This window comes from Podarcis pityusensis, assembly GCF_964106645.2.
Source record: "Podarcis pityusensis genome assembly, chromosome: 11".
In the NCBI taxonomy this organism is placed as follows: domain Eukaryota; kingdom Metazoa; phylum Chordata; class Lepidosauria; order Squamata; family Lacertidae; genus Podarcis; species Podarcis pityusensis.
The window spans coordinates 2,731,467-2,744,952 of NC_138036.1; the positions used below are offsets into that span (position 1 = coordinate 2,731,467).

Genomic DNA, 13,486 nt, shown 5'->3' on the forward strand with positions numbered 1-13,486 from the left:
ATGTAAAAGTTTTAAAACTGATTTGAATGGTTTAGTAAAATATGCAGGAATATATGATATGTAAAATGAACCATGGAAAGAGAAGGGAAGTCACTGGATATTTTAAAGTTTGTAAAATATTTATTTGGAATTGTAAAATTAAAAACTTAATATTTAAAAAAAATAAAAATACAAAACACCTTTTTCGTAATAGTAAAACCAGCTATGTTTGTTTCACTTTACGTAGGAAATCTCGTTTCAATAATTGACTAGCTCTAATGAAGTGTCTGCACACCATTTCCTTCTTTTTCCAGGTTGTGAGTATGGCATGTGTTCATGATTAATGGTCTCATTCCCCCTTCTGTTAAATAGCCCTAGATTTTCTGGAAGGGAGTGGGGCATAATAAAATTGTGCAAACCAAAATGTAGTATCGGTTACATGGTTGCAATTCATGTTACAAAACAAACATCAAAGTTTTCGGAAATGATTACGAAATCTTACACAGGTTAAGCATGCAGAGATGAAAGAGCGTCAAAATTACGAAAGGGAAAGAACTGCGAAACAGGATGGGCTGAACAAGTCACGAAAAATGAAGGAAGCGAGATGATATCTCCAGTTCCATCCCTAGTCCACAGCTGGGTAAGAACACGACTAGAGGAACCCAAAAGTCACAAAATGTGACAAGCATTTTGAGTTCACCAGAGCTCTTCATCAAGCAAGACGTTTCACAGCGGGACGAGGAAAAATAGCAATGAAAGAAGTGAAATAATTAGGCTGGATGTTACACTCATGAGGTCTGCTCAGAGATCAAGCCAGAGGTGGCCTGTTTATTGAGCCATTCATCCTGATGCATTTGCAGGGAGATTAGACGATGTCAACTATTTATTCTGATTTCCCTGCAGGTAGTTTAGACGGTGTTGTGTCAAGCAAGTGTTATCCCACGTTTTCCAGTGCAAGTAGAGAGAGGCAAGTAGGAGACTATGTTAACACAACAGAGTCTTCCCCCAAACTGCTGCCCTCCAGATGTTTTGAACTACAACTCCCAGCCAGCGCAGATTCTGCACTTCCAGAAAGAAGCATGGCAGGGGTTCGAATGGACGAGCCTCTGGTCCCTTCCAACTCTGCAACTCTATGAAGCCATGAGTTAGCGGCAGTAGCGGGAACTGTCTCCCTGCAGATAGGAAGTTGTGCTTGAAGCTTCTGGGCTGTGTGAACGACCTCTTACAGCCTTGAATGGGATTGTTTGACCCTTGACAGCTGAAGCATCACCTGACTTCTCAAGAGTTGACCCCCGGCCAGTATTCCCACTTTGCTTTTACCCTGCTGGCTGGGCCTGACCCCGAAAGGGACGGCACAATGTCTGCTCCCAAGAGTTAGAAAACGCATCCAGCAGCAATCCGACCGAGAGAGGCAACATGATCTTGCTTCTGCGGGTCACCGTGATGGCAGGGAAGGTCACCGCAAAGGACCGACCCTTCCCGTTAACGGCGTGTTGAGCAGAGTGGCCCCCAAACGCGCAGAGAGACTGCCTGCAATTGGGTTATTGACACACAATCTGCGGAAAACACTATCGAGATGGTTCACACTAATGTTATTTAGCTGCAATACTTCCGTAATAAAAGGAATCAATGGGGGAGAGAAAAGACCTGTCTGGGGGTTTGATTTTCTCATTTTAATGGCATACTTATTTACTCCCGCCAGCCCTCCGATCGGATTTTCATTACACCAGCTTGCGCTGTAAGTGGACCGGTATTGATAGGAGATGCTGACTTCAGCTGGCTTCCCGAGGGCACAAATTAAAAATTACTCATATTCAGTGACACGGCAGTGTGCTAAATGACTGGGCACGTAATGGTTGTGCAGTTATTTGGGAGCACGTAAAGTTTTTAACATACATGGTCACGGGTGTGTACACCAGCCCACAGAACCAGGCATGTTTTCCATGGCTTCCTGTATGATGTTGAAGAGAAAGCCTTTTTAGGAGCATAGGAAAGAGCCTTTTACTGCATCAGACCACTGTTCCATCTCTAGCTCATGGCTGTCTGTGCTGACTGGAAATGTCTTCCCAGGTTCTCAGCCCTACCTGGAGATCCCAGGATTTGAACATGGGACCTTCTGCTTGCAAGGCAGAGGCTCTTCCTCTGAGCTACAGACCTTTCCTTGGATGTTAAGGTGGAGCTCTAGTTATGAGTACCCGGGTGTATGGGGCACAGAGGAAGGCATTTGAGCAGGGTAGCAGGAACCCTGCTTAGAGGTCGACATTCTTTGTTCAGTATGTTAACGGAGGAATCCGAGGGCTCCCTTGGACAAGAAACAAAGACACCAACCAGGACAACTTGGAGCAAAACAGCAGCCTGTAGGCTTGGCCTTTATTGGAAACTGTCGCGACAGGACTCCCACCCACAACAAGATGAAGCAAGATGGAAGTCCTGAACAAAAGGAGACCCCAACTTTTATTAGCTACTAATCCCCCAAGCTACACCCCTAGAACTACATCACAACTACATCATGACAACATCATTGACACATCACAAAAAGGAGGGGTTGAGGGAGGGGTTGTGGAAGTAACCTGAGTATCTTGTCACCTGGCTGGTTCCTCCTTTCCCCCTCCCCATGAGTCATTTCCAGAGGACAAAAGGGAGTTGGCAGTTTCCTGCCCCCAGGGGGAAGATCTGATCATTGTCCTTTGTTCCAGTCAGTGTTGAATCCACTCCCATATGCAAGTCTGTTGTGTCCTTGATGGTCTTCTGTCTGGGACCATCAAAGTTGCCATGAGTATGGTTATGGCCATCCTGTATCAAACCGTCCCCCTTTGATAGTCCTTCCTTCATGGAGCAAATTAAAAGTGGACCGGTGTAAATCCGATGTACGGTTGATTTACTATGAATTTATAACAGAAACATCGCGTATGTCGTGTGTGAGTGTTGTGTTTGTACAATGATTGGGGGGGCGGGTTTCCTGCAACAAGTATAAACTGTGGCAGAAGGAGGAAAACTGGGGAAAGGGGGAGTCTGTGAGCTGTGGGGAGGAATAAACAAGAATTTCCTTGTTGGATCAGACTCAGGGTCCATCCAACTGCCTTACTTCATCAGAACAGGGGCATCAAAGGCAGGACTTTCTGTGTCCTAGACTGCAGGGTGCTTTTCCTGGCACAGTCCACCAGACCTCCTCTATCTGCTTTGAAATGCACAGCCAAAATGGTTGCCACAGACTTGGTTCTCCCATTTTAATCCCAGCTGATGGCTGTGTTGGATTGTTTTGCGCTTGACTAGAATTGCTCTGTGATATGTTTAGCAGTCATTTTAAATGTGTTAAAATTCACTGTTGTGTTCATTTGATAAGCCACTTTGGTTGTAAGTTTTGTAAGACGGCAAAGCAGAAGTATGGCGAGTAAATCAATCTGCCTCCTGTTCCCCATGGCAGCTATCCAAATGTCCCCAGGATGCTGAACAAGACCACAACAGACATTTATGATGACTGTGGTGTCCCCAACATATGGAGGCCATCAAGCTAGAAACTGGTGAGTCAGTGTCTTGATGGACTGAATGGACTTGATGGGGTTACCAAAGCTTTACTCAGGCAACACAGAAATGTTTTTCATTGGTAGAAATACCAACACAGAAGGCTAGGAGCCCACCTGTTCTTGGATGGGGTACTGCAGGAATCAAGAACCTCAAGATTCCAGTCCTCAAGACCCTCCACAGGCCACACCCCTTAAGAGATGTACATATGGAGACACTTTCATGCGGCTAGAATACAGCATGCTGCGGAAAGTTTGTGTTGCTTCTGTTGCTCTGCTTCCTTCTGCCTCTGACCTTGCCCGCCACTGACATACAACCCATGGATGGTTGCCCATGAAGGAATGTAGCCCTTGAGCGGGAAATGGTTCCTCATGCACCCCTTGAGAGTTCAGGCCTTCCACTCAGATCCCTTAGAGGATTTAAGGTGAACCAGGGCTGCAGAGGCTGAGGGCTCATCCACAGTCCTGCTTGTGCCGTGCCTACAAAGCAGCTTCCCCCTTCTCCCGCTCCTTTCCATGGGACGACCCACTCTTTAGTGATAGATCAGAACAAACAGCAATCTGGGGAAACCCACAAATTGCCATTTGGTCCAACTGAGCGCTAAAGAGTGGTCTTCCCAGGGGGAAAGTAGCAGGACAATGCTTTCTAGGCACGGGACAAGCGGAAGTGTGGACCCCTGAGAAGAGAGGTGCCAAGTGCCTTTGCCTCACCATTGTCTTTCCACATTGAATCTTTGCAAACATCCTGCACCCATCACTGGGCTACCCAGCCAGATGGGTGGGATAGAAGTAATAAATGTTGATGATGGTGTGAAACCAGGCAACAGGGCTCTTCTCTGCCCCGAGGGTGGGATCGGGGCTTCTAGGTATGAGCCCCAATGCTGACCTTTTCAGAAACTAGTGGATTTTTTCAGTCAATACTAGCCTTCCTTTCCTAACACGAAGTGAAGCTCAAATGCTTTGTAAACAAGTAAAGACTGCTATTCTGCATTGATTTTAAAAAAATACTTATTGTACTGTATTGTACTATTGTACATGCTGTAATGCCTTCTGGAAGCCCATTACAGATGATTTTCAACACCTTTAAAAACACTTTTCCAGACAGTGTGAAGGTCGGTATAGAAATGTAATTAATAATAATAATAATAATAATAGTAAAAATTAAAAACTTTGGCCTTCCAGATGTTGCTGAACTCCCGTTATCCACTAGGCTTGCTTGCTGGGTCTGATTAGAGTTATAGTTCAGCAGCATCTGGAGGGCCAGATGTTCCCCTCCCCTGAAGTATATGAACTGTCTCTCAGTTGAATCCTAATCTTTGAGGATCTGAAGTTTCTGCAGGATTCTGTTCACAGAAATGGCTCTGCAATAATTAATTTCATTGTTCCCAGCATACACTTGGGAATCTGATGTTTTTAAAAGAAGATGTCCGCAATGTGAATCTGTGAGAGGAAATTAAGCTTATCTAATTTAATGGTTTTAGGTTATTTTAAAAAGCAACACTGTTTTGAAAAGTAGAAAATTGGCTCTCAGAAACGGGGTGAGAGGGATGAGTTCATGGTATCAATTTTCTGTGTGAGCATCCGAAGACAACATCTAGTACCTAGTATGCCAATGTTCTGTGAAACATGGTGGACTATAAAATACAAGAATATCTGTGTGTTTGCGGATAATTACCCAAGCATTGTATTGCAACTTGAACAGCTAGCAGGACCAAGCAGCATTGAGACAAGATGACTCCCGGTTGCTCTGTGCATTATGCACATAATTTTTTTATTGTTTGCATTGTGATCCTAAACCCATATTATTCTGTGCTATGGCTCCAGTCACCCAACAGCTGCAATCTGCACAGTTATTTTTACCAGAAATGAAAGCACATCTACGAGAGTTGCTGAGAATAAATGAACAACGTGGGGAGGCTAGCAGGAAGAGCTTTAGGACGACAACAGAGATGTGCAAGTGGATATAGAAACCGCACAACAGGAAAAACTGTGCCAATTGATACACAGCGAGTTCTACTTGTGACCCATCTAATTCCCCACCCAGACCCACCTGTAACCTCACTAAGGGCAAATTCATGGAGAACAAGGGTATTAATGGTTACTAGCCACTGTGGCTGGGACGTGGGTGGTGCTGTGGGTTAAACCACAGAGCCTAGGACTTGCCGATCAGAAGGTCAGCGGTTTGAATCCCCGCGACGGGGTGAGCTCCCGTTGCTCGGTCCCAGCTCCTGCCAACCTAGCAGTTCGAAAGCACGTCAAAGTGCAAGTAGATAAATAGGTACTGCTCCGGTGGGAAGGTAAACGGCGTCTCCATGCGCTGCTCTGGTTCTCCAGAAGCGGCTTAGTCCTGCTGGCCACATGACCCGGAAGCTGTATGCCGGCTCCCTCGGCCAGTAAAGCGCGATGAGCGCTGCAACCCCAGAGTCGGCCACGACTGGACCTAATGGTCAGGGGTCCCTTTACCTTTACCTAGCCACGGTGGCTACATTCTCCCTTGCTGGAGGCAGCAATGGATAGAGAAAAGTTTTCCTCCCTCTCTCAAAACACTAGGGCTTATGGACAACCGCTGAAGCTGAAGGTTGGGAGATTCAGGACGGATAAAAGGAAAGTCTTTTTTCCCCATGCAGCGCACAGTTAAACTACGGAACTCCCTGCCACAAGAGGCAGGGATGGCCACCCACCTGGATGGCTTTAAAAGAGGATTAGACAAATTCATGGAGGCAGAAAAACCTCCGGATCCGGCTTATCCTATTAAGGGCCTCATCCCACCCCAGGGCTCTATCTTCAGTTCCCAAATTTTAAATGGCACTGACAAGCGGCGAGAGAGATGCTTTGCCTCCCTCAACTAGGTGCCCTCCGTCGCTTCCGGACTCCATTTCCCAGCATTCCCAGCGCCGCTGCAGCCGCGGCTGATGGGAGTTGTAGTCCTCGACCTCGGGAGGCGGCAAGGCTTTCCGCGACGGATCCGGAATCCCAGAGCAGCAACCCGGCCTCCCCCGCCCTGGCTAAAGTTCCTTTATCCGGTGCCTCGCAGCGGAGAACTAGGCCTCGACGTCTCCATGGCAACGCTGAAATCTGCTTCCGGGTCGCGAGAGGGCCAACTTCCGGGGCTACGCATAGAGAAGCTTGACGAGATAGGGCAGCGCCGCCCGGCGCCCGTTAAGGAATATGACGCCATCACGTCCCCCCTCCGAGGCCCCGCCCTCGCGCCGCCCTAACTTCCGGCGAGCGTCGCTTCTGATTGGCTCCTTTCCCGCCCGGCATCCGCCGGCGCTTCGGGTGTTGCCAAGATGGCGGCGGCGGCGGCTGTGGAGGTGCAGCAGCTTCAGGGCCGGCTCGACGCCTTGGAGGGGCGCGTCTTCGGGGCGCCCGCGGGGAGTGAAGGCGCGGCGGGGGCCCGAAAGGTATCGCTGCTGCTGCGGCCGTGTTTCTTTCTAGCTAGAACCACAGTTATTTATTCGTAGGCCGCCTTTTCCCCTGTCAGGGACTCGAGGCGGCTTGCAGATTAAAAGTCAGAAGAGCCGAAAGCGGGTCTGCTTCGGGCCTGGCTCCTGGACGAGGCCTATATCTCCGGCCTCGAGGCTAAAACTGGCTGGCAGCCGCTCTCCGGGCGTTTCCCCAGTTCCTACATGGAAGCGCTGCAGGTGACGGAAGCAGCCGCCTCCTACAGAGCCAGACCCTCATTTATCGTCTTCCAAAGCAACTACACTACTCTATTCCGAGCTTAAAAATGGAAAGCGTAATGCTGGTGGTCAACAAAAGAGGTTTAAAGACTGTTTCAAGGCGAATCTAAAAAATGTAGTATAAACACCAACAACTGGGAAACTGGCCTGCCAGCTCTCCAGTTGGAGAAAAGCCTTTGCCAAAGGTGTCGTGGGCTTTGAAGACACTCGAACTCAGGACGCAAGGGAGAAACGTGCTAGGAGGAAGGCACGCTTGGCAAATCCACACTGTGATCAACTCTCGCCCGGAAACCAATGTCCCCACTGTGGAAGGACATGTGGATCCAGAACTGGCCTCCCCAGTCACTTACAGACTCATTGTTAAAACCGTGTTTATGGAAGACAATCTTGCTCAGCTAGGAGGGATCGCTAAAGAAGAAGATTAATTTATAAACCCAGAGGTCTCAGACCCTTGGCTTGTCCAGCTCAGCATGGACTGTGTTGGTGGTTCCCCTTGGTTCCTTAAGCTCATTCCTGGTTCGCCCTGCCCCCATTCTCCAAGGAAGAAAACTCTCAAGCTGACGGAATGCCCAGTTTTAATAATTATTTTTAAACTGTGTCATATAATTGCTGCTTTTCAATGCATTTATGCTTTTTTTTTTGGCAATGGCTTCAAGTACACAAGCAAATCATATCCCTAGCCAATCATCCCCAGTGGCCCCTACCCTATTAAAAAGCATTGTTCAGAATAGCTGTTTGCACAACACTCTCCTCCCAGGTATTCCCACCATGGACAGCACTCCCTCACACACATGCATGCAGTCATGCCTTCATACAGAAACTATTGCATACAAACACCCAAGCACACATTCGGTATTTGCAGCCCTCCCCTCTCCATTGGGGTGAGGGTGGCAGAAACACTGCCTTTTACTCTCAAAGAGGGGTTTTATTTCCCATCTGGAGATGAAGCTGTAGGTGTGGCGGGTCACTCACTGTCTCTGGTTTACTGGACCAGATCCAGCTCAGTGCTTAGCCACTCCTGCTGTATGTAATTTGTCTTATAAGTTGTTAACAATGTCTTTTCTCTTGTAGATAGCAGATGGCTTGGTTAAAGTCCAGGTGGCTTTGGGGAACATTGCAAGCAAAAGAGAGCGAGTTAAAATTCTTTTCAAGAAAAGTAAGTACCGTTTATATTTTTCAAAACAAATCAATCTGCAATAGGCTTAGGAGCAGCTGAAATAAAGGAGGTCTCATGATTGTCAGAGATTGCAGAACTCTAAAGAATGGCACCAGGGCTTATTGTGAATGTCCCTTGACCCTCATGGCAAATTCATGGTTAGAAGTCCTAGAAAAATTATTGAAAGTCATAACTGGCTGTCGGAGCCAGCCGTACAAATGGCGAAGTTTAGCATAAAATTATGACACAGAGAGCCAGCAATATTTTCATGATGGTAGGAGCAGCTCCTCTCGAACTTCCCTCTCCTCCTCCTGCAAACTTCTTTATTCCTTTGTCTCTCTCCAGCCGCATGGCTGTTTGCCAGTGTCTCACGTTACCTCATCCGGTCAAGGCTTTTATTGCCCCCTTTCACCATATAGGGTCAATCACTGCCCAGAGGAAACACAGCTCCAATACATTCCAATACATTGTAAAGCTCAGAGTGCTGGTCAGCCAAGGTCAGGGGGCACCCTGCAATATTACAAGCCCTTACCGTGGCTTTATGACTCCCACAACTGGCTCTGATCTGTTTCCAAGTATTCTGCCTAATCTGACAATACTTTTTCTGTCATTGCTATGTTCTAAATTTCTGATTCTCTCTTCTTTCTGATTCAAGTTGAAGATGTCATAAAATATTTAGATCCCCAGTACATTGATCGAATGGCTATTCCAGATGCTATGAAGCTGCAGTTCATTTTAGCAGGTAATTCACAATATGAAATAGTTTTGGGGGTTGTTGTTTTGTTTTGGGTTATTCAATGTGCAGTGCATCCCTAAACATGTCTTTCTAGAAGTAAGCCCCACTGAATTCAGTGGCACTTACTCCCGGGTAAATGGGTATAGGATTGCAGCCTTAGATATTTAATGTTGTTACTGGGGATTTTTTCAGCATCCCTTTTTATTGCTTAGAATACTTGAAGAAGAATACTTGGACTCTTAATGTCATATTCTAGATGCGTTAATCTGTTCTTTAAGCATTCTGTCTTGCTTCAGCCCAACTAAAGAGCCAGCTCCTTTCATTCGTTCATCTGCTGTGCTATTTGCTCTGTTGCCATTGAATGACAAAGTCGACTACTCTTCCCTCCACTGATGTATGTCATTCTGTACTTCTCCAACAGAAGAGCAGTCCATCCTGGCTCAGGCAGCACTTCTGGAGCAAGTCAACAACCTGCAGCCATATTTGGACAGTGCACATATCAAAGGCAAGTCTTGTCCCTGATCCAAGTACCAAGAGCTAAGATACACATCTGTTGCGGCTGGTTCATTCTGACTCACATTATGTTTTTATGCATTTACAGGCATTTTTGTGAAAATCATTGCATAATAATTCCATCTTCTTGTTTTGTAATATTGTTATGTACAAGCCCAGGTTATATGTCTTTAAAAACAGAATGCCAAGCTAGCCCAGAAGAATTGCTCCCTGCCATTAAAGGGGGGGGGCCTGGATCATTGGCCTAATTCAGCAGGCTATTATTCCCACCAAGAAGAGAGGACATATTCATAGACATTTATAGCTGAGCTACTTGCCACCTTTCCTCCTAAAACTAGCCCCCTAGTTGTCTTTATACATATCCCATATGGAAGCCTGTTTCAAGGACATTACATCAGAACACCTAATAGTATTGAGTACCATTCCTGAGAATCAAGAGCCCGACACTCATTCTGTGGTCTCTTGCAGCTGCTCCTGACCACGCTACCAAGCTGCAGAGGCTTTCACAGATCCACATTCAGCAGCAGGTAAGCTGAACAAAAGCAGAGAATCATTGTTTGGTTTCCTCCGCTCTTCTCTTCAGTCGAAAAACTTGGCAGGAGCTGACACAGTTATCCTCTAGCTTTATCTTCTGTCACTCATAAGCAAAGCATATGAAGAAATTCTCCATATGCCCTGGACAAATGGCCCCCTGCTTACTCGGCATTCTAGGGCAAGCACTCTGGTATTTTGAGGTGCTCCTTCTTAGACCAGAGCTAGTGTGGTGTAGTGGTTAAGCGTGGTGGACTCGTAATCTGGTGAACCGGGTTCGCTTCCCTGCTCCTCCACATGCAGCTGCTGGGTAACCTTGGGCTAGTCACACTTCTTTGAAGTCTCTCAGCCCCACTCACCTCACAGAGTGTTTGTTGTGAGGGAGGAAGGGAAAGGAGAATGTTAGCCGCTTTGAGACTCCTTCGGGTAGTGATAAAGCGGGATATCAAATCCAAACTCTTCTTTTACACAGTTGCATAGTTGAGTTTTCTAAAATCTGGACTCAGATGTTCTGATCCAGCGCAGCAGGAGCCTCAAAGTCCCCAGCTGTATTGATTCCCTTCCCCCTTTTAGCAGTGCGTCAGGAAATGTTGCCATCCACACTTAAGAATGTCTGCCCACGTGGCAGCTCTTCTGTGGGAAGAAACAACCCTTGTTAGACTTACATCTTAGCACTGAAACACCAAATTGGCAACGTCATGAAACCCTGTCTGACTGAACCCTTCCGCTGTTGCAGGATCAATGCGAAGCAGTGACTGAGAATGTCCGGTTTCTCCTAGAAGATTACAACAAAATGGTATCCTTTTTGCCGCAGTGCCGCTGTGTACATCATCCCGCAGGGTGTGCCTTTGCTGGCTGCCATGTTGAGGGACATCTGCCCCAGCTGTGTCAGCTCAGCTTTCCACTACCTGCCGCAATACTTCCATCTCGGACTGTTTCCGGTCTTCCCTTTAAAGTCCTTCCCTTTTGGTGCTCTCTCTCTTCTGCTTTTGCTGATTGTGTTTGTCAGACTCCCAACTTCTTTTCCTTAAAAGATTGCCCCAGACACTTCTTCTTTCTAAACAGTTTGTCCAGTGGGACGAAATGCTGACCCAGTTTGAAGCAGCAAAGCAAGTCAAGCCTGTGCCCGAGTGAGGGCAAAGCGGCAGCTGGGTATCAGCTGGCACCTGTGGCTTTCTAGCATCCTCCATTCATGTTCTCCTTGAATCTCGCAGAGGCTCTGCTGGTGGTTCTTAGAAATGATATCATGGGTATTCATCTGTAAGCCACATTTTCTCCTTTCCTGGCCTTACTGTGGGGCTCAATGTCTGTATATATTTCTTTTCCAGCTTATCATTTCCTCTTTTATTTATTTTACTCAACCAGTAGGTTGAAGGAGCATGTTCTGTCACACTGTGGACAACAATAAAATCCTAACAACCCCCAGTGCTGATGTGGCTGTTGTGTAGAGAAATGAGGCAATTCAGCTCAGCGTTTGTATTTCATTCGTATTTGTTTATAAAAATTAATAGTTCACTGTTCTCAGTGCACACGGCAATCACATTAAGGAACACACTGTTATATGTTAAATTTAAAAAAACCTCATTAAAGTAAAACCTAGTGTGTTGGAACTCCACCCCACAGCATCCTGAGCTACCCAAAATATTATCCACAGCTTCTAGAAGGTGGTTCCCATCACTTCTGGAAATTGTCAAGAGGGGAGAATTCTGTGAGTAAGAGGGAGCCAGCAAGGTTGACTCTCTACATGCAAATGTGATACATGCACGAGAAGATGGAGAGGGAGCTCTTGGTAGTTCTTGGAGAATGTGTGGGGATTGCAGGTCTCAGATGGGTTGGGCCCACTTCCTTTAAGAACTGACACTTCAATTTGAGTCCAGATGGAGCAGCTTGAACGTAGAACTGTGGCATAATCTGTTTCCGGTGACCAGCTCTTTTGCCAAAGAGGCCTCTCTGCTATGCCCTGGTCGAAGCTTTTGAACAATGCTCAAGAGCAGCATAAAACGGGGTTTGTTTTTATTATGTGTTTTGTAAACTCTTTCTGTATTTTTATGTTGCGAACCACCATGAGATCTTTGGATGAAGCGCGGCATACAAATTTAACGAATAAATACATAAATAAAAAACCCACTCACAGTGCTTTTCAGGAGCCTTTAGTCTAGGAAAGCCTGAATGCTGGTCTTGTGATCTGGCATAACAGCCTTCTTTCCAGGCGGAGTTGGTCCTGGCTCAGATTTCTAGGCACAGCAAGAGAGTGACCAGTATCCCAAGGTTGGAACTCTCATTGACCAAGATAAGCTGAGTTGTGTGGGACCTGTGAAGGAGGATGGTGTTGCAAACTCCCAAGACTTGCCAGGCATAATTTTCAAGTTGGTTTGAAATGCCTTCTGATCGATTCATCCATATGTACGCCGGCTCCCTCAGCCAATAAAGCGAGATGAGCGCCGCAACCCCAGAGTCGGCCACGGCGGGACCTAATGGTCAGGGGTTTCTTTAGAGGAGAACAACGGTGTTTCACAGCTGACGCTCCCCAACAGTCTCCGTACTTGCAATAGCCACAATGAGGGTTAGTAGCTTAGCTTTCCTTCAAAACAAAAACTGACCCCATGCCCCCACTTTGTTTACTTACGATGTACTCCTGGGGAAAAGGCAGCGCCTGAGCCCAAGAGCAAGTCAATCATACCCAGTTTTCAGAGTCTGGGAGCAAACTCGACAGCAATTTGTCCCAGTATGATTCCCATCAACCTGTATTCAGAAGCATTACTGCCTCACAACAGTGGAGGAAGATCACAGTCCTCATTGCTTTACTAATCTGATCTGCTGATTTGTTACGTATTTTGTATTAATTTTTTGAATGTAATTTTATTGTTGGTTCAGTGCTGTTCGGTGCAATATTTTTTTCTTAATGTTGCTGTTTTACAAATAAAATTGTGACTCTGATGGGGCATCTAGGGATTGGGATGGGATTTCCCAACAATTGGACTACAGTGGTACCTCAGGTTACATACGCTTCAGGTTACAGACTCCGCTAACCCAGAAATAGTGCTTCAGGTTAAGAACTTTGCTTCAGGATGAGAACAGAAATCGTGCTCCGGTGGCGCAGCGGCAGCGGGAGGCCCCATTAGCTAAAGTAGTGCTTCAGGTGAAGAACAGTTTCAGGTTAAGAATGGACCTCCAGAACGAATTAAGTACCTAACCCGAGGTACCACTGTATGCCGTTTTTATGATAGTATTCTTGTTCTGCTGCTAAAGGCGCTTAGAATAAAACACAGTCCCCTGGTTCTGCTGTGTTGCCGGCTCCTCCATAAAGCTTTGATAACTTCTGACATCAGAAGAACCTGCTGGATCAGGCCAGTGGACCTTCGAGTCC

General features: G+C 46.6%; 1 protein-coding gene and 1 long non-coding RNA gene across 2 annotated transcripts in view; both read left to right on the forward strand.

Moving 5' to 3' along the window:
* LOC308458829 overlaps positions 1-13,486 on the forward strand; it is a 334,934-nt gene that overhangs the window by 189,628 nt on the left and 131,820 nt on the right. The gene's annotated exons all lie outside the window — the stretch shown is intronic.
* On the forward strand, positions 6,740-11,544 carry DCTN3 (dynactin subunit 3). Its single transcript, XM_080973696.1, has 7 exons — positions 6,740-6,904; positions 8,255-8,339; positions 8,995-9,081; positions 9,497-9,580; positions 10,057-10,115; positions 10,856-10,915; positions 11,164-11,544. The coding sequence occupies exons 1-7, from the start codon at positions 6,791-6,793 to the stop codon at positions 11,251-11,253; spliced, it is 579 nt and encodes a 192-aa protein (XP_080829822.1). The 5' UTR covers positions 6,740-6,790; the 3' UTR covers positions 11,254-11,544.